Consider the following 22,389-nt stretch of genomic DNA (forward strand, 5'->3'; position numbering starts at 1 on the left):
GGTTTTGGACTGTTGTATGTTCATTTTTATTTGTTTCCAGAAATTTTTGATTTATTATCTTATCTCATTATTTACCCACTCATTGTTTAGTAGTCTACTGTTCAGTCTCCATGACTTTGGAAGTTTTTGATGTTTCTCTTTGAGGTTGATTTCCAGTTTCAAGCCCTTTTGTTCTGAGAAAAAGCTTGGTATTATTGCTTTGTGTCCTATCATGTGGTCTATCTTTGAAAAAGTTCCATGAGCATTTGAAAAGAATGTATGTTTTGCTTCTTTCCAGTGACAGGTTCTATGTATGTTGGTTAAATCCATTTGATTCAGTACATCATTCAGGTCTACAATATCCTTGCTGATGTTTTGTTTGGAAGATCTGTCTATTTTTGACAGTAGGGTGTTAAAATCTCATACTATAAGTGTTTTACTGTCTATATCTTATTTGAAGTCCTCCAAGATTTTCCTTATATATTTGGGTCCTTCTATGTTGAGTGCATATAAGTTTACAATGTTTATGTCTTCTTGATGGATTCTTCCTTTAAGTGTTAAAGTGTCCCTCTGGATCTCTTTTTGTGGCCTTTGTTTTAAAATCTATTTTGTCTGATATAAATATTGAAACCCCTGCTTTCTTCTCTTGCCCATTTGCTTGGAATTTTTTTTTCCATCCCTTTACTTTCAATCTGTGTCGGTCTTTTGCTCTGAGGTAGGTCTCTTGTAGGCAGCATATGTGTGGGCCATGGTTTCTTATCCATTCAGCTGCCCTGTGTCTTTTGACTAGGGCATTTAGTGCATTTACATTGAGAGTTATTATTGATATAAACATTCATTTTTTTCCTTTGTACCTGTGTTTTTCTCTTTCTCACTCTTTTTCTTCATCTTCTTATCTAGTCCCTTTATCATATCTTGTAGTGATGGTTCGGTGGAGATATATTCTTTTAGCCTTCTTTTGTCTGGTAAACTCCTTATTTCGCAGTGGTGAGGGAAATGCCGAGACAGATGTATTTGAAAAAAATTAATTAATTAATTTAAGAGAAAGCTTTTTAAAAAATAATAGAAATAGACAAGAATTATACAAAAACATATTTAGTTTCAGCAAATAATAAAGGAATAATTAAAATAAAAAATTGTTTCTATTACTGAGGACTATATAACATTTAGATGAGAAGGTGAGACAAAAATCTGTGAAAAGTCAATGTGGAATAGTGGTTAGGATCTTTGACTGTGGAGTCAAACAGTCTGGTTTTACATCTCTCCCACTTATAATATTTGTGATTTTGAACAGGATGTTTAAATTCTCTCCACTTCTGTTTATTTGCAAAGTGAGTATATAATACCTTTACTGACTAGGATTCTATGAGGATTAATTTAGAATATATAATACACTTAGCATATTTTGTTCTGAAAGTTACATGAAGTAAAGCATAACTGTTTGACTCCTTATGAGTACATTCAAATAGGATTCAGAGAAAGGGAAGAAGTCAGTGTTCACATAAGGTACTCAGGGTTGACTTTGTGGAATAGGTAACACTTGAGCTAGGTATGAAAGGGTGAGACTTTAAGTGCACAAGGAAGGAAAGTAAAGGCAAGTCAGGCAAGTAGGCAGCAAAGTAGAGTATAATGAATGACAAGACCCAGATAATTTGTAGTAAAATGAAATTAATAGTCCAAAATAACCCTTATGGAACTTCCAAATATCAATAATGTGACATGGATCAGATCAGTAATCTGTGGATACATTTGGGTTTCATTTTCTCAACTTGGCACTAAAGCCTGATATTTCCATTTTCATATTAAAGGATTCTTGTGGAATAATTGTAAACATTATTTCTGGGACTCCAGAAAGCCAGCAAAATTTATCAAGGAGAATGGCATCTATGTTAAAACCACAGCCACATTTCCATATTTTATATTTTTTTAAAAGACTTTTAAAAAGATTTCCACAGCCACATTTTAAATCACACTATTATTCCCAGAAAACACATCAGTATTTTCTTCAGTCACTATGTAATACCTGTATCAATCTTCCGGTATTTTCATGCTTGTACTGATGCATTTCTCCTCTGAACTGGTACAGGAAGATTTAACTAGCATGCCACTCCTAGTACCAGAAATTTTGATCGTATTAAGAAGGGATTCACAAGTACTTTTGATGATGCAAAGGGGGATAATGTGAAAAAGATTTATTTCCAGTCAGATGTTCTCAAATGACAAAGGTGGCCTCATTTAAAGGAGGTAATAGTTACCCTGTATTCTATTTTTACTACTTTCTTGCCTGGCTACTAGAATAGACCTTACTTTATATACCTGAACACTTAATTCCATATAGTTTGAAACTAGGTAAATAAAAACAAATGAAATAATTTAAAATATAAATCTCAAATTTAGAAAGATGGCGGAGGAGTGAAAGGGAGTCACACTGACCTCCTCTCAAAACCAAACTGGAATTGCAACTAAATAATGGAGTAATCACCTGGAAAGCAGTGGAGCGATAGTGGGAGAGGAGCCTTGGTGCCGCGGACAGCGGATTCGACTCTCACACATCCCAACGGGTGAGAATTGCGGTGGAGGCTCGAGAGGGTGGGCTGGGTGCGCACGGGCACTGGCACCAGAGGGACATTGAAACAGCCAGTTAGCGTCCCCCCGGGAAGAACGGGGTCTGAATCATAAACAGGAACCCCTAAACTACAGCCGCTAAAGCCGAGAAAATACAGACAAAACGCAACCCCAAAAAGCTTAGGGGCACTCTCTGCCAGAGACAAGTGGCTGGGGATGCAAAAAGACATTTAAAGGGCAAACGCAAAAGTTGCAGCGGCAGCCACCCTCCTTGATCGCTGGGTACAGGCGGCAGCAGGGTGGGCTGGTGCCTGGGAAAAGACTGGTGAGGAAAATTTTGTGAAGAGAACTGACTCTGCGGCCGGTGGAGCCCGGGTGATAACGCACTTCCCACTCTGCAGCTACCATCTCGCTCAGGCATAAGGGAATCAATTAACCTGCCTTTTGTGCGCTCCGCACACAGCTTGTGCGCGTGTGACCTGCGGGGCTGAGTGCAGACTGTCTGGGAGAGCATTGAGGAGAGACTGGAGACAGTGGCGTTGGGGAAAGAACGGGAGGAGGAACCGGGGAGTCCCGACTCCCTCCCCGTTCGGTAGTCTCCATTGTGGGCTGGAAAGGCGCGACCCCAAAGAGGCAGAAGCGGGGCGCGCATGAACCAGACTGCCTGCGATTGAAACGCAGTCCGCACAGGGGTTGGATCCTCAGCCGAAGGGGACACAGAACTGCCCAGAGGCCCCTGAGGGGAGACTAGAAACGGAGGCATTGGGGAAAGAACGGGAGGAGGAACCGGGGAGTCCTGACTCCTTCTCCTTGCCGAAGTCTCCATTGTGCGGGAAGAGGCCACACCCCCAAAGAGCCAAAAGCCGAAAAGCAAACATAGACACCCCCAAAACACCCAGAGCAGGCGCGCACACTTGCGCCGAGTGACTGGCGAGGGTTGGCGAGCGTGTGTGTGACCCACCCGGGCTGGCAAACGCTTGCACCTGCTGGCAAGGCCTCACACAGACTGGCACCCATACGGCCTGCGAGGGATTGCACAGAGGGGCAAGGGCAGGTGTAAATTGACCCGCCCGCCGCGATTGCAGAGCGGCCCACAAAATAAGTAGAGCTGCCCAGAGTCCCTGGAGGAGAGACCAGAAACAGGATTAACCGGAGAGCTGATTTCCTCCCATTTCCATAGTCCCCATTTGGCGAGGGCAAGCAACGCACCCAAAGAGCCAAAAGCGGGGAAAACACACAATAGAAGACTCTAAACTGACCAGTGCCGCGAAGCTCGCGTGCCAGGGAGGTCAGATGAGCACGGGAGGTCGCGAATAAGCCCTCTGGTCTGGGGCAAACACATGCGAGCCCAGGCAGGTGGGGGACCCTGCCGCGCTGGGAACGTGCTCAAGGAGCTCTCGTGAGAGCGCAGAGAGATCCCAAAAAATAGCCCAGCCCTGACTGAAGGGGTCACAGAGCTGTTCCAAGCAGGAGTCAGACACAGGCATTAGACTCCTGAAAGGCTCAAACAAACAACCCAAGGCCCTATAGGGTCAACAACTGACATCATCAGAGGCAAGCCCAGAAAGAAAAGTAAAGGACAAAAATACTTAACAGACTCTCACAAAAATGGGAAGAAAAAGAAGTTCTCCCCAAATGAGTGGAAAAGGGGACTCCCCACAGAGAGAGCTCAATGAAATAGAGGCAAGGGAACTATCAGATATGGAATTTAAAACAATGGTTCTAAGGAAGCTCAATGAGCTCAGCCAGCTCAAAGAGAACTATGAGAAACTGCAGAGAAACTATCAGGATCTTACAGCAAACTATATCAGCCTGGAAAAGGACATAGAAACTATCAAGAAGACACAAGAGGATATGAAGAATACCATTTCTGAATTGAAGAACACAGTAGAAGGAATCCAAAGCAGGCTGGATGAAGCTGAGGATCGAATCAGTGAGATGGAGGATAAGGTAGAAAAAAGCTCCCAGAAAGAGCAAGAAATGGAAAAACGGCTCAAAAAGAATGAAGAAGCATTTAGGGAAATGCAGGACAACCTGAAACGCAATAATATCCGTATAATAGGGATACCAGAAGGAGAAGAAGAGGAGCAAGGGATAGAGAACCTCCTCGAAAAAGTAATGATGGAAAATTTCCCTAATTTGAGGAGAGAAAGGCTCTCATGGATCCAGGAGGCACAGAGGACCCCACTCAAGAAGGACCCAAGGAGGTCCACTCCAAGACACATCATCATTAAAATGGCAAATGTCAAAGACAAAGAGAGAATCCTCAAGGCAGCAAGGGAGAAGGAGAAAGTAACATACAAGGGGGCCCCGATACGCCTAGGAGCTGACTTCTCAACAGAAACACTCCAAGCCAGAAGGGAATGGCAACAAATATTCCAAGCCATGAAAAGCAAGGGCCTACAGCCAAGGCTGCTCTACCCAGCTAGGCTCTCCATTAAAATAGAAGGAGAAATACGGAGTTTCCCAGACAAAAGAAAGCTAAAAGAATACATCTCTACCAAACCAGCACTCCAAGATATGCTAAGGGGACTGGTTTAAGCAGATGAAGGAAAAGAATGAGACGGAGAGGAACACAAGTACAAAGAGAAAAGATGAGTAAGTTTCTATCAGTAATATCTCTCAATGTGAATGGACTAAATGCCCCAATCAAAAGACACAGGGTAGCTGAGTGGATAAGAAAACATGACCCACACATATGCTGCCTACAAGAGACCCACCTCAGAGCAAAAGACCTACACAGATTGAAAGTAAAGGGATGGAAAATAATATTCCAAGCAAATGGACATGAGAAAAAGGCTGGCGTTGCCATACTTGTATCAGACAAAGTCGATTTCAAAGCAAAGGCCATAAAGAGAGACCCAGAGGGGCACTTTATCATACTTAAAGGAAGAATCTATCAAGAAGACATCAATATTGTAAACTTATATGCTCCCAATATAGGAGCCCCCAAGTTTATAAGGAAATTGTTGGATGACTTCAAAAAAGATATAGATAGCAACACACTGATAGTAGGGGATTTCAACACCCCACTGTCCAAAATGGACAGATCTTCCAAACAAAACATTAATAAACATATCGTGGAGCTGAATGAAACACTGAATCAAAGAGACTTAACTGACATATATAGAATCTTACATCCCAAAGAAGAAAAATACACATTCTTTTCAAATGCTCATGGCAGTTTTTCAAAGATAGACCACATGATAGGACACAAAGCAAGCCTCAGTAAATTCAGGAAAATTGAAATAATACCAAACTTTTTCTCAGACCACAAGGCCTTGAAACTCGAAATCAAACTCAAAGAGAAACTTCAAAAACTTGGAAACTCATGGAGACTGAACAGTACACTTTTAAACAATGAATGGGTCAATAATGAGATAAGAGAAGAAATCAAAAAATTACTGGAAACAAATGAAAATGAACAGACAACTGTCCAAAACCTATGGGACACAGCAAAGGCGGTCCTGAGAGGGAAGTTCATAGCAATACAGGCTTACCTTAAAAAGATAGAAACATTTCAAATAAAAGACCTAACACTACAACTTGAAGAACTGGAGAAACAACAACAAATAAATCCCAGAGCAAGTAGAAGGAAGGAAATAGTCAAGATTAGAGCAGAACTGAATGACATAGAGACAAAAAGAACAATTCAGAGGATCAACCAATCCAGAAGCTGGTTCTTTGAAAAGATTCATAAAGTGGACAAACCTTTAAGCAGACTCATCAAGAATAAAAGGGAGAGGACCCAAATTAATAATATCAGAAATGAAAGAGGAGAAATAACAACTGATACCACAGAAATACAAATGATCATCAGAAACTATTATGAACAATTATATGCCAAGAAATTTGAAAATCTGGATGAAATGGACAAATTTTTAGAAAAGTATAATCTTCCAACACTGAAGGAGGAAGAAACAGAAAGCTTGAACAGACCGATAACAGTTGGGGAAATTGAAGCAGTAATCAAGAAACTCCCAGCACACAAAAGTCCAGGGCCAGACGGTTTCCCAGGAGAATTTTACAAAACATTTAAGGAAGAGCTAACCCCTGTCCTTCTCAGACTATTCCAAAAAATCCAAGAGGAGGGAAGACTGCCAGACTCCTTCTATGAGGCCAGCATCACCCTGATCCCCAAACCAGATAAAGACCCTACAAAGAAAGAAAACTACAGGCCAATTTCGCTGATGAACATAGATGCTAAAATCCTCAACAAAATATTGGCAAACCGCATCCAGCAATACATTCAAAAGATTATCCATCACGATCAAGTGGGATTCATCCCAGGGATGCAGGGATGGTTCAATATACGCAAATCAGTAAACGTGATACACCACATAAATCAAAGAAAAGACAAAAACCACATGATCATCTCGATAGATGCAGAAAAAGCATTTGACAAGGTACAGCACCCATTTATGATCAAAACACTCAGCAAAATGGGAATCAATGGGGCATTCCTCAACGTAATAAAGGCCATATATGAAAAACCTACAGCCAATATCATACTCAACGGGCAAAAACTGAAAGCTTTCCCACTAAGATCGGGAACACGCCAAGGATGTCCGCTCTCACCGCTTCTTTTCAACATCGTATTGGAAGTCCTAGCCACAGCGGTCAGACAAGAGAAAGAGATAAAAGGCATCCAAATAGGAAAGGAGGAAGTAAAACTATCATTGTTTGCAGATGACATGATAGTGTACATAGAGAACCCTGTAGACTCTACCAAAAAACTCCTCAACCTAATAAGTGAATTTGGCAAAACAGCAGGATACAAAGTCAACATTCAGAAATCAAAGGCGTTTTTGTACACCAGCAATGCAATAGAAGAAGAAGAAATCAGAAAAAATATACCATTCGATATAGCACGAAAAAAGATAAAGTACCTAGGGATAAATTTAACCAAAGACACAAAAGTCCTGTATGCAGAAAACTATACAACATTGAAAAAAGAAATTAAGGAAGACACAAATAAATGGAAGCATATACCGTGCTCATGGATTGGAAGAATTAATATCCTTAAAATGTCCATACTACCAAAAGCAATCTATAGATTCAACGCAATCCCTATTAAGATACCAATGACGTATTTCACAGAAATAGAACAGACATTTCAAAAATTTATATGGAACCATAAACGACCTCGAATAGCTGCAGCAATTTTGAGAAAGAAACACAAAGTAGGAGGGATCACAATACCGGACATCAAACTCTACTACAAAGCCACTATACTCAAAACAATCTGGTACTGGCACAAGAACAGACCCATAGACCAGTGGAACAGAATAGAAAGCCCAGAAATAAGCCCAGGTCTCTATGGACATCTAATATTTGACAAAGGGGGCAGAAGCATAAAATGGAGCAATAACAGCCTCTTCAACAAATGGTGTTGGGAGAGCTGGATGGCTACATGCAAAAAATTGAAATTGGATCATCAGCTGACACCATACACAAAAATAAACTCAAGATGGATAAAAGACTTAAATATAAGTCGCAACACCATCAAAGTCCTAGAGGAGAACATTGGCAGGAAACTCTCAGATATCCCACGCAGCAATTTTTTCACTGATATGTCTCCTAAAGCAAGGGACATAAAGGAAAGAATAAACAAGTGGGACCTCATCAAAATAAGAAGCTTCTGCACGGCTAAAGAAAACATCAGCAAAATGAAAAGGGAGCCAACCATTTGGGAAAATATATTTGCTAATGATACATCAGATAGAGGTTTGATCTCCAAGATATACAAAGAACTCACTCGACTTTACTCCAAGAAGACAAACGATCCAATCAAAAAATGGGCAAAGGACCTGGGCAGATGCTTTTCTAAGGAGGAGATACAGAGGGCCCAGAGGCATTTGAAAGGATGCTCTGCATCACTAGCCATTAGAGAAATGCAGATCAAAACCACCATGAGGTACCACCTCACACCGGTCAGAATGGCCATCATAAACGGATCCACAAACAACAGGTGCTGGCGAGGCTGTGGAGAAAAGGGAACTCTAGTCCACTGTTGGTGGGAATGCAGACTGGTGCAGCCACTATGGAAAGCAGTGTGGAATTTCCTCAGAAAGCTGAAAATGGAACTGCCTTTTGATCCAGCGATTCCCCTGCTGGGACTATACCCTGAGAACACCAAAACGCCAATACAAAAGAACCTATGCACCCCAATGTTCATAGCAGCACAATTTACAATAGCCAAGTGTTGGAAGCAACCTAAATGCCCATCAGTAGATGATTGGATCAAAAAATTATGGTACATATACACAATGGAATACTACGTAGCAGAAAGAAAAAAAGAAGTACTAAACTTCGCAACAGCATGGATGGAACTGGAGAGCATCATGCTAAGCGAAATAAGCCAGGGGGCGAAAGACAAATACCATATGATCTCACCTATAAGCGGAACCTAACCAAGAATGCAAAGAAGCAAGGCAAATATGGCCAGCAACACTGAAAGGAAAAGAAATCAACAGAGACAAGAGGGAAGGGGGGGGCAGGGAAAGGGAAGGGAAGGGGAAAGTCAAGGAACATATAGCAAGGACTCATGGACAAAACCAAAGGGGAAGAGCTGAGGGAGGGAAGGTGGGAGGGGGCAAGGGAAAGGGGGGGGAAGGCAGAGACAAATGTATTTAAAAAGTAAATAAATTAATAAAAATAATAAAATAAAATAAAATAAAATATAAATCTCATATAGATATAAATAACATTTCAATTAGTATCATTGCACAAATTAGCTAGTCTACAAACCTAGATTTCTAGATCAATAAGGGGATTTTTAAAAGTCATTTAATTTTAATGCATTTATAGAATTTGCCTGTTTTTTCTTCCACCTAAAATATATAGAGAATCGTGCGCATTTAACTTTGAACTACTAATTCAATCCAAATTAATACTTTTACAATTATATGAATGCCTGCATACATGTACAGTGATTTGTTTACTTCAACTCTCTTGATATCTCTTTTTGCTGAGTAGGAATTGAACTTCCTAGTGTAATGAGTTGAATCCCTTTGTCAAACTGAGATACATAAACCACTGGGTCAAGAAAAGCAGGACCATAATCCAATATCAGCAGAGCCAATATAATCTTTCAGGGGACAGTGGAGCAAAGGGAATTAGGGTTCAAGGCAAGGGGCTCTGCAGTAAACAGTCAGAGGTTAGTAAATACACAGGAACTAGGACTACAGGCACAGCAGTCAGTCAGAATCAAACCCAGAACACCAGGGTAAAGAGACCTTGGAGCTAAAGCCAAAACCTGCCAGAGACAGACTCATATCCTCTTCATTTTACAAAGAGCAACAATGACCAGTGGGTACTCCCAGAGCTAGAAATTCAAAGGAAGCAATTCTTCCCACCTGGAGAAACCTAACATTTAACTATTCTAGGCCAGATACTTAAAATATGAGAATATCAGACATGAAAGTGTCCTTAGAAAGTCTCCTGGCTGACCCTATCATTTTTTAAAAAGAAGAAATTAAGGGTATTTGGGGTAATGAAGTTGTGAAAAAGGATCACAACAACTTAGTGAAAGGGCTAGAAATATAATTTCAGTGTCCTGATCCCAATATTCTGTTCATTACATATCTCTGTCTTGCCCACAACTGTTGCCCTTAAGTAGAATATATGACTAAGAAAACTAATATCTTCAGACACTGAGCCAGGCTACTCCTGCTGTAAGATACAAAAGAGGAGAAAGTGAGTTTTATGCGCATGATATGTAGTCACAATGGAAGTCCTACTTATTCACTTTAGATGAAATTCAGTAACAGAAATTTTAATTGGAATGAGACAACTTTCTAAGTCCTGTAACTAAACAATTCATCCTCCAGTGGACTTTGCACTACTTACCCATATGAGCGAATCATAAGCCTTATGCTGTGCTACTTGTCTTTAACATAGAAAAATAACTGAGCATATTCTCCACTATCATTAAAAAAGATTTTTGGGCCTTATGTACCTTGTTTAACAGAGATGTAAAAGAACTGTACACTGAAAAATATGAGCTATTGGTTTAAAACAATGAAGAAGACAAAAATAAATGAAAATATATTTAATGAACATGTATTAAAAGAATATATTATTAAAATGTCCATACTACCAAAAGCAATACAGCAATTCAATGAAAACTTTATCAAACTGCTAATGTCATTTGTCATAGATATAGAAAAAAATAACCCTAAGATTTTTCTGGAACCACAAAAAGCCCTAAATAGCCAAAGCAATCTTTTTTTTTCTTTTTTTTACCCAAGCGATTTAGCATTTTTTTTTAATTTATTTATTTTTTTCAAATACATTTGTCTCTGACTACCCCCCACCACTTTCCCTTGCACCCTCCCTCCCTCCCTCCTTCAAATCTTCCCCTTTGGTTTTGTGCATGAGTCCTTGCTATATGTTCCTTGATTTTCCCCTTCCCTTCCTTTTCCCTCGCCCCCCCCCCTTCTTCCCCTTGTCTCTGTTAGTTTCTTTTCCTTTCAGTGTTGCTGGTCTTATTTTCCTTGCATCTTTGCATTGTTGGTTAGGTTCCACTTATAGGTGAGATCATATGGTATTTGTCTTTCGCCCCCCAGCTTATTTTGCTTAGCATAATGCTCTCTAGTTCCATCCATGCTATCGCAAAGTTTAGTAGTCCTTTTTTTCTTTCCGCTGCGTAGTATTCCATTGTGTAAATGTACCATAGCTTTTTGATCCAATCATCTACTGATGGACACTCAGGTTGCTTTCAACACTTGGCTATTGTAAATTGTGCTGCTATTAACATTGAGGTGCATAGGTTCTTTTGAATTGGTGTTTTGGGATTCTTAGGGTATAGTCACGGCAGGGGAATTACTGGATCAAAAGGCAGTTCCATTTTCAGCTTTTTGAGGAAATTCCACACTGCTTTCAACACTGGCTGCACTGGTCTGCATTCCCACCAGCAGTGTACTAGTGTTCCCTTTTCTCCACAGCCTCACCAGCACCTGTTGTTTGGTGATCTGTTGGCCATTCTGACTGGTGTTAGGTGGTACCTCATCGTGGTTTTGATATGCATTTCTCTGATGGCTAGTGATGCTAAGCATCCTTTCAAATGTCTCTGGGCCCTCTGTATTTCCTCCTTGGAAAAGCATCTGCCCAGGTCCTTTGCCCATTTTTTGATTGGATCTTTTGTCTTCTTGGAGTGGAGTCGAGTCAGTTCTTTATATATCTTGGAGATCAAACCTCTATCTGATGTATCATTAGCAAATATATTTTCCCACATGGTTGGCTCCCTTTTCATTTTGCTGATATTTTCTTTAGGCTTGCAGAAGCTTTTTATTTTGATGAGGTCTCACTTGCTTTTTCTTTCCTTTTTGTCCCTTGCTTTAGGAGACATATCACTGAAACAGTTGCTGCATGGGATATCTGAGAGTTTCCTGCCAATGTTCTCCTCTAGGACTTTGATGGTGTTGCGACTTCTGTTTAAGTCTTTTATCCATCTTGAGTTTATTGTTGTGTATGGTGTCAGCTGATGATCAAATTTCAATTTTTTGCATGTAGCCGTCCAGCTCTCCGAACACCATTTTTTGAAGAGGCTATTATTGCTCCATTTTATGCTTCTGCCCCTTTGTCAAATATTAGATGCCCATATAGATCTGGGCTTATTTCTGGGCTTTTTGTTCTGTTCCACTGGTCTATGGGTCTGTTCTTTTGCCAGTACCAGATTGTTTTGTGGATAGTGGCTTTGTAGTATGGTTTGATGTCCGATATTTTGATCCCTCCTACTATATTTTTCTTTCTCAAAATTGCTGCGGCTATTCGGGGTCGTTTATGGTTCCATATAAATTTTTGAAATGTCTGTTCTATTTCTGTGAAATATGTCATTGTTATCTTAATAGGGATTGTGTTGAATCTATAAATTGCTGTGGTTAGTATAGACATTTTGAGGATATTAATTCTTCCAATCGATGAGCACAGTATATGCTTCATTTATTTCTGTCTTCCTTAATTTCTTTCTTCAATGTTGTATAGTTTTCTGTGTACAGGTCTTTTAATTCTTTGACTAAATTTATTCCTAGCCAAAGCAATCTTGAAAAACAAAAACAAAGTTGGAGGTATAATGCTTCCAGATTTCAAACTATGTGACAAAGTTATAGTAATCAAAACAGTATATTGTATTGGCATAAAAACAGATACACAGATCAATGTAACAGAGCAGAGGCCTCAGAAATAAACCCACACATATATGGTCAATTAATTAATGACTAAGGAGCAAAGAATAATGCAATGAAGAAATGGCAATTTCTCCAATAAATGGTGTTGGAAATACTCTACAGCCTCATGGAAAAAATAAATATGCATTGCCATCTTCAAACATATGCAAAAGTTAACATGAAATCTATTAAAGACTTGAATGTAAAACCTAAAGCTCTAAAACTGCTAGTAGAAAACACAGGCAATAAGTTCCTTGATATCAGTCTTGGCAATGATTTTTTTTTTTTGTATGTGACTCCAAAACCAAAGGTAAGAAAAGCAAAAATAAACAAATAGGACTACATACAATTAAAAATCTTCTGCACAGAGCCCTAGCTTATGTGGCTCTGTGGACTGAGCACTGGTGTGCGAACCAAAGGGTTGCCAGTTTGATTCCCAGTGTAGCGCACATGCCTGGGTTGCAGTCCAGGTCTCCAGCAGGGGGCATGTGAAATGCAAATACCCATTGATGTTTTTCTCCCTCTTCTCCCTCCCTTCCCCTCTCTAAAAATAAATAAATCTTAAAAAATAAAAATATTGTACATAGAAAATGAAAGCATACAAAATGAAAAGGCAACCTACTGAATGGGAGAAAATATGTGAAAATAAGTGGTTAATATCCAAAATATAAAGAACTCATATAACACAACAGCAGAAAAACAAACATCTGATTAAAAATTGGTAGAACAGAAAGAAAAAAAGAACTACTAATCTTCGCGACAGCATGGATGGAACTAGAGAGCATTATGCTAAGCGAAATAAACCAGGGGGCGAAAGACAAATACCATATGATCTCACCTATAAGTGGAACCTAACCATCAATACAAAGATGCAAGGAAAATATGACCAGCAACACTGACAGGAAGAAATCAACAGAGACAAGAGGGAAGGAGGGAGGGGCGGGCAGGGAAAGAGAAGGGAAGGGAAGGGGAAAGTCAAAGAACATATAGCAAGAACTCATGGACAAAACCAAAGGGGAAGAGCTGAGGGAGGGAATGAGGGAGGGGGCAAGGGAAAGTGGTCGGGGGGAGGCAGAGACAAAATTATTTAAAAATAAAGAAAGAAATAAAAAACAATGGTAAACAGAAAACAACCTAAGTACCCATCAGTATATGAGTGGATCAAAAAAATGTGGTACGTTTACACAATGAAATACTATGCAGCAGAAAGGCTGAAAGAACTCCTACCCTTTGCAACAGCATGGACAGAACTGGAGAGCATTATGCTAAGTGAAATAAGTCAGGCAGTGAAAGACAAATACCTTATGATCTCACATATAGGTGGAATCTAATCAACAGAACAAACAAGTGTACAAAATAGAACCAGAGATGTAGAAATAGATAACAAAGTGACAGTGACCAGAGGGGACGGGAAAGGGGGATAATGGGGGAAAGAACAGGAAGGTCAAACCAAGTAACGCATATAAAAGACCCATGGACAAAGACAATTGGGGAGAGCACTGAAAGTTGGAGGTAGGGGATGGGTAACACAGGGGAAAGTAATGGGGGAAAAATGGGGAAAACTGTAATTGAACAACAATAAAAAAAATTGGTAAACTGTGTAAGAATCTTGTTTATTGTGAGATTATCTTTTCTAATGTGGCAGTGTTATATACACCTTTTTTTAAATTTTTATAGTGTAGATTAGTTTTCCTTGTTTCTTGTACATTAGATGTTATTTGATCTTTATGCTATTTTTAGTAATTTAAAAAAATACAATTCTATGTTAGTACCTATAGAAAATGGACAGGAAATCTGAAAAGACATTTTTCCAAAGATATTTAAATAACCAACAGGTCTGTGAAATAAATACTCAACACCACTAAGCATCAGGGAAATGCAAATTAAATCACATGAGATATCACCTCACACCTGTTACAATAGCTGTTACAAAAAGACAAGAAATAACAAATTTTGGTGAAGATGTCATGAAAAAAGTACCCTTGTGCACTATTGGTGGTGATGTAAATTGGTTCAACTACTATGGAGAATGGTGTGGAGGTTCTTTAAAAACTTAAAAATAGAAATATCATATGATTCAACAATTGTACTTCTGGATATTTATCCAATGAAAACCAAAACACTAACTCACTAAACATATGTGCCCTCCCATGTTTATTGCAGCATTATTTACAGTAGCCAAGATATGGAAACAACTTAAGTGTCTACTGATGGATGAATGGATAAAGATGGATGGTCCTTGAGAGCATTATGCTAAGTGAAATAACTCTATCTCAGTTATTTCACTTGCAATATGATTTCACTTATATATGGAACCATTTTTGAAAAAAAGCTAATTAGATACATAAAACAAGTTTGTGGTTGTCAGAAGTGGGAGTAGAGGGTAGGTAAAAAGGGTAAAGGATGTTAAAATGTACAAACTTCCAGTTATAAAAGAAATCATTGGGACATAATGAACAGAATGGTGACTATAGTTAATAATTCTGTATTGCATATTTGAAAGTTGTGTAGAGTAAATCTTAAAAGCCTTCATCACTAGAAAAAATTATAATTAATATAGTGATGAATGTTAATTAAACATTGTGGTGATTATTTTGCAATGTATACAAATATTGAATCATGATGTTATATACCAGAAACTAATACAATGCTATATGTCAATTTTACTTCAATAAAAAGCAAATGAAAGTGATATGAGTATTTTTGTACAAGTTTTTTCATGGATATAAGCTTTGATATGGATTTGTGGATCATATGGAATATGACTATTTAACATTTTAAGAAACTGTTGATTAACTCCCTAGAATTTAATAGAAATAGAATCATAAAGTATGCACTCTTTTGCCTGTATTCTTTCACTTAGCATAATTTTTTTGAAATCTCAAAATTTTCTGTTTTTTTAATTTGAACATTTTATTTTATTTTATTTTTTATTTTTATTTTTTATTTTTAAAATTAATTTATTTTTCCAAATACATTTGTCTCTGCCTTCCCCCCACTACTTTCTCCTGCCCCCTCCCCTATCTCCCTCCCTCAGTCCTTCCCCACTTTAGTTTTGTCCATGAGTCCTTGCTATATGTTCCTTGACTTGCTCCTTTCCTTCCTTTTCCCCTGCCCACCCCTCCCTCCTTCCCTCTTGTCTCTGTTGGTTTCTTTTCCTTTCAGTGTTGCTGGTCTATGCTGTGATATAACAATACTGCATTCTATTTCATACTGGTCATCTCTACTACCAGAGTGGATATTAACATAGGAATATCTTTGAAAATGTTGGCAGGCAAAACAACACAGTAGCAAACAGATGCAAATAGTAGATAGCAGTTTTTACATGCACATAACCCAGATTTTAGAAATGCCTGGATAAATTCTGTTTCAGGTTATTTGTCCAATCAGTGCAGAGATTTCTCACATGCTTTTTGAAAGAGGAGATGCCTACTCCATGGAACACACTCTCACTATTTGGCACAAGAACTGATCATTTGGGGATACTACTCAGAGTACGGTGTATGATGTTTGTATGGTTTTACTGTTTTGGCTGTCAATAAAAGCCTTCAAAATGTTTATTCAGCATTTGTTGAAACTTGAACACTGAATTTGTGTCTTGCATTTATTATTATGGGAACCAGTCTTAAAGGAAACTAAAAACATTCCCAGGAGAAATTTCAGGAATAGTTAATACCCATTGTGTAGTGCCAAGAATAGGGCAGACACTGTCAGTTTTAATAGACCACCTTGAGGAGACTCCTTGGTGCACATTGCCGTAATTGTCTTTCTCCATTAAAATTAAATCAGGCCTGGGCACTCACATGTTGGAATCACTGAAAGTTGTTTTATATAATCTTTTACGATAGCTCAAAGGAATTACAACCAGAATTTATATGTATAAATGTATATAATGGTAGTTTTAGCAACTGGGATTCCTTATAATAATGTTTATCACAGACTCTGGATTTTTTTTCCATGTGGTTTCACATTCCTTCTTACTTTCGATTTCATGAAAATGATGAGCAATGATGTTAGAAAAGACCCTGTCATTACACACATGAGAAATCGGTTTATAAAATTTAAGTAATCTGGTCAGGGTCAGATAGTCTGTTTTTTTCATGATAGGTCTAAAACTTGGATCCAAGTGTCTTCTTAGTCCAGTGCACTTTCCACTATACAAGGCTGCCTTTCATTTGTACACAAATTTATATCACAAAGCACATGTTCAAAACAACAATGAATAACCTTGTTTCAGATTTGTGTTAGACTTATAAAACAGAATAATGATATCAAAGGTTTTGACAATGGTTAAATGATCCCAACATGTCATTTTTCTGAAGTATAAATTTGTACTGCAAGAGCAATATTTGGCATCAAGTCACTTATTATGGTTAAGTCCAACATCTCATCATTGTCCACATGTCTATGAGGCTCACTTTTTTTTTCCCATTTGTTTATTTTTTTCATTTTTTTATTGGTCAGATACATTTGTCTCCATGTTCACGCCACCACTTTCCCCGCCCCACCCACTTCCACCTCCCACCCTCAATCCTACCCCACTTTGGCTTTTTGTCCATGGGCCCTTTATACGTGTTCCTTGATTTGACCTTTCTTCTTTTCCCCATTACCCCCTCCCTCCTTCCCTCTGGTTACTGTCAGTTTGTTTGTTTTTTTCCTTCAATATTTCTATTTATATTTTTCTTGCTTGTTTTTTTGATTAGGTTCCACTTATAGGTGAGGTCATATGGTATTTGTCTTTCACCCCCTGGCTTATTTCTGTTCTATGAGGTTTTCTTAATTTCCACTTTGTCTTATGTAGACTCTAACTCTCATTAAAACTGTTTCTTTGTGAAAATTTTCCTCAAAGAAAGCCATCTTCTATTTATGGTGATTAAACAGAAGGGGTCCCAGAGAAAGTAATCATTCTGAGATGATGGAAATTTTGGATCGATTCATAAGAGAATGGAAAAAAATGTAGCAAATGTCCACAGCTCAGAACAAGTATGGGAACAAAGAAAAAATATTTTTGAAATTGTTTTATCTAGTGCTCCAGTAAGGTCTAAAATTCTTTGTTATAGAGACAATGATATATTATATTATAATTTACAAATTGGGGGATTTCTTTGTCAGAAATGTCAAGATTGTGCTCTCTATACCACTCTTCTCTTACTAATCTACTTTGTAAGAAGAAAAAAATCAATATTATTAAAAATAATTGCTTAATGTCTGATAATACATTTACAATTTAAAATATTTTAACTATAATAACAAATATGAATGTAAACAAAGATGAATAACAAAGATGAATAATAAAAAGTGCTTAGGTAATGCCTACAATTATTTAAGCACTGTTGGTAACAAAGAATATAGATGACATGGTTACAATGAGCTGTCCCTGCATGAACTTTTTATTGAAGTTTCTGTAATTAAAAAATTCCCCCTTTGGTTATATTATCCAATTTTGAATGGACAATTATAAGACACATTTTCCTTATGCAATCTTAATAATAGTGGATAGTCTATCCTATGCTTTCTTACCAATCAAAAATTAAACTATACTTTAGATTAATATCAGTTTATAAGGCAATTCTAAGTAAACAGTAATTAATACTCTCAACAAATAAAAATAAAGGGATATTCTTTCATTTTGGTTCTTTTATATTAGTTCCAAGTGGGGAGGCAGTAAAAATAAGCAGGCTTTAAAACTGAGGTTTTGAATTTTCTCACTTTTGATAAATTTTGAATTTCCAAATTTCCAAGAAGGTTTTGTAACATTTAAATTTTTTTCTCTTGTACAGTGATAAGATGTTTGGAAGATGAGTTGGAAATGGGCCACATTTGAGTTTTCCTTTGGATATTAAAAGGTTTTTTTGTTTGTTTGTTTGTTTGTTTTTCCTTTCACCCTGGAATAGACAGTAGCTAGTTGCTCATTCCTTTTTTTTCCCCCTGTCATTCTCAGGTAAACCTCTGAAGATTCCTTGCAAAGCATTCTTTGGATTTAGTGGAGAGTCTGGACCAATGATATACTGGATGAAGGGGGAGAAATTTATTGAAGAACTAGCTGGTCACATTAGAGAAGGTGAAATAAGGTACAGAACTTGAGTTGCTAATTTTTTTGTCTTTGCAGTAAAGCAATGGAACATCCTAGAAGAGCTTCTGCCAAGGAGTTTAATAGTAATTCCAAATCATTTCATTTTTTAAAAAGCTGATCTGGTGAAGAGCGTGAGGCTGGATGCCTTAAGAAATGAAAATGTTTTCTCAGGTTCTAAGAAGATGCAATCAGATGTAATGACCCTTCAAAGCTGCCTAGGCAAATTTCTCTGAGTTTCCAAAGTTTAGGTCACTGGTACACATTCCAGTCACAATGAAAATCCAAACTACATAGGTGGCTCCTCAGAGCACTTAGAAAATGCTCATTTACTCCTTAGGAACAAACAACTTTCATATATCATAGGTATAAAGCTACAGTGGTGGTAGTAAGCTAGTACTCACCAAATTAACTTTTGATTCCTGTTCAATAGTTTGTTTGTTGTTTTTTTTTTTTTTTTCGGTACTAACTGCTCGTACTGAAAGTAACTAATTTTTTGGATTATTGCCTCCCTGGGCCTCTTTTCAGTCTCCTGTTATGCAGATAACTCCCTGGTATACAGACATCTATTTTATTGGTTTTTTTAATCCTAAAGAGTATGATCTCATTTGTAAAAATCAGGGATAAGGAATTTTTTCTGTCACTCAGTATGTGGGGTGGTTATAAGAGAAAAACATTTAAATGTTACAAAGCCTTCTTGGAAATTTGGAAATTCATGAGAGGTGGAACATTTCTCATTCCAAAAGGGATTGGGACCCTTATCTCTCCACTCCCATTAAGAGTCATGTAGTAGAAACTAATCCAATACTTCAGTGCAGCTAATGTCAAAATGCATTATTTCATTTTTTTTATCAAACTTATAGCAGTGTAAAAGGAATAAGCATTCTTCATATTATTTAGTATGATTAAATATAATTTATAATAACTGCCACAGCATTTTCTATTCATGTTTCTATTTCAATAACTCCCCTCTAAGAGTTCATAACATTGAGGGTCCATGAAACCCTGGGTGCTTATGCAAAATATTGGCTATGTGAGCATGTTTATAGGAAGAAGGTACATAAAAAGGTGCCTGATATCATTAATCGTAAAGGAAATCCAAATCAAACCCTGTGATAACACTTCATACTCTCCATGATTATAACAAGTATTGGAAATGGTGTGAAGAAATTGATAACCTCATATACAAGATCAGTCTGGAAAAAGTCCAGTCTTTGTTAATATAATGAGAATGGTTTGTGTGACATTGATGTAACCTGGAAGCCAAAGGGGCTGGAATGCACATATGTGAACAATGACGACTTCACTGTTCTAGCTAGTGGGGCAGTAGACACCAGAGAGTGAACATGTGTAATGTGTGGCCATCACATTCAAAATGACTGAGGAAGTAGAGCAACAAATCTGCATCTAATTTTGTGTTAAGCTTGAACATTATCCTGTGGAAACTATTGGGATGATTCAGAAGGCCACAGCTATGGGCAACTGGTGACTGGCAACTTCATCACAACAATGTGCCCACTCATGCATCTCATCCCGTGCAGAGTTTTTTTGCAAAACATCAAACCACCCAAGTGACTCACCCTCCCCTACAATCTAGATGGGGTGCCCTGCAACTTCTGGCTCTTCCCAAAACTAAAATTACCTTTGAAAGGGAAGACATTTCAGACAGTTGATGAGATTCAAGAAAATATGACAGAGCAGCTGATGGCAATTGGGAGAACTGTGTGAGGTCCCAAGATGCCTACTTTGTCCTATATACAGTTTCTCATATATTGTATCTTCTTCAATAAACGTCTCTATTTTTCATATTACATGGCTGGATAGCAAAATAGTGCCTCTACTTTGGATAACAATCTGGTAGTTCTTCAAAAAGGCCACCAGCATTACTAGCAATTCCCCTCCTAGATATATTAACAAAAGAAATCAAAATGTACATTCTCACAAAAACTTATACACAAATGTTTATAGGAGGTTTTATTTATAATAGATAAAAGGTAGAAATAACCTAAATGCCCATCAACTGATGAATGGATAAATAAAATATAAAATCTTTATACAATGGAATGGTATTCAGCCATAAAAGAATGGAGTATTAATACAAACTGTGACATGAATAAACTTTGAAAATATTCCCAGTAAAAAGACAGTGACCAAAGATCACTGTTTTATTATATGATTCCATTTATTATATGAAATGTCTAAAATAGGCAAATATATAGAGACAGAAAGTATATTAGTGGTTTTTTGAGGTTGGTCAAATGAAAAGATGGGGGTAGAAACTTAAAATGTATAGTTTTGGTTTTGCCGTGGTGAATACAATACAGCATAAAATACACTGTTTAAAGTCTATAATTCAGTGACATTAAATATATTTACAGTGTTATACAATTACTGCTACTATCTAAGAAATTTTCATCACCACAAAAGGAAACTCTGTACCTGTTAAATAGTCTGGGACTAATTTTTTTTAAATATTATTTATTTGTTTGTTTATTTATTTTTCAGCATGAAAATAAGTTTATTTTGAATTCCTAGGTCCTAAACTCTATGTTTCCCCACTCACATTTTATATCTTCAATATACAGAGGTTTTCTAAAATAAAATAGCAATTATTGCATGATAGTTCAGCAGTCTGGGCTCTGGTTTGAATTGATTAAAAAGAGATGTTTCTAACTATATGCTAGAACCTCAGTATAGTGTGGGACTCAGTTAACAAATATTTTTACAACTCTTTTCCCAACAATTCCTTTTAGCCTCATTTGACCTTTTCTACCCAACAGAAAGAGAGTGAATATGATGTTATTTTTTTAAATTTATTTACTTTTTAAATACATTCATCTCTGCCTCCCCCCTACCACTTTACCTTGCCCCCTCCCTCCTTCCCTCCCTCAGCTCTTCCCCTTTGGTTTTGTCCATGAGTCCTTGCTATATGTTCCTTCACATTCCCCTTCCCTTCCCTTTCCCTGCCCCCCGCTCTTGTCTCTGTTGATTTCTTTTCCTTTCAGTGTTGCTGGTCATATTTTCCTTTCATCTTTGTATTGTTGGTTAGGTTCCACTTATAGGTGAGATCATATGGTATTTGTCGTTCGCCCCCTGGCTTATTTCGCTTAGCATAATGCTCTCCAGTTCCATCCATGCTGTCGCGAAGTTTAGTAGTTCTTTTTTTCTTTCTGCTGCATATTATTCCATTGTGTATATGTACCATGACTTTTTGATCCAATCATCTACTGATAGGCATTTAGGTTGCTTCCAACACTTGCCTATTGTAAATTCTGGTGCTATGAACATTGGGGTGCATAGGTTCTTTTGTATTGACCTTCTGGTATTCTTAGAGTATAGTCCCAGCAGGGGAATGACTGGATCAAAAGGCAGTTCCATTTTCAGATTTTTGAGGAAATTCCACACTGTTTTCCACACTGGCTGCACCAGTCTTCATTCCCACCAAGGGTGTACTAGTGTTCCCTTTTCTCCACAGCCTTGCCAGCACCTTTTGTTTGTTGAACACTTTATGATGGCCATTCTGACCGGTGTGAGGTGATACCTCATGGTGGTTTTGATCTGCATTTCTCTGATGGCTAGTGATGCTGAGCATCCTTTCAAATGCTT

General features: G+C 37.8%; 1 protein-coding gene across 1 annotated transcript in view; it reads left to right on the forward strand.

Annotated features, from left to right (window-relative positions):
- IL1RAPL2 (interleukin 1 receptor accessory protein like 2) overlaps positions 1-22,389 on the forward strand; it is a 744,540-nt gene that overhangs the window by 613,785 nt on the left and 108,366 nt on the right. The window contains exon 5 of the mRNA XM_054576924.1: positions 18,655-18,784. Coding sequence (XP_054432899.1) covers positions 18,655-18,784 — 130 coding nt within the window. The remainder of the gene's footprint in view (positions 1-18,654; positions 18,785-22,389) is intronic.

This window comes from Pteronotus mesoamericanus, unplaced genomic scaffold, assembly GCF_021234165.1.
Source record: "Pteronotus mesoamericanus isolate MK-2021 breed Mesoamerican mustached bat unplaced genomic scaffold, CSHL_Meso_final contig_37, whole genome shotgun sequence".
Lineage (NCBI taxonomy): Eukaryota > Metazoa > Chordata > Mammalia > Chiroptera > Mormoopidae > Pteronotus > Pteronotus mesoamericanus.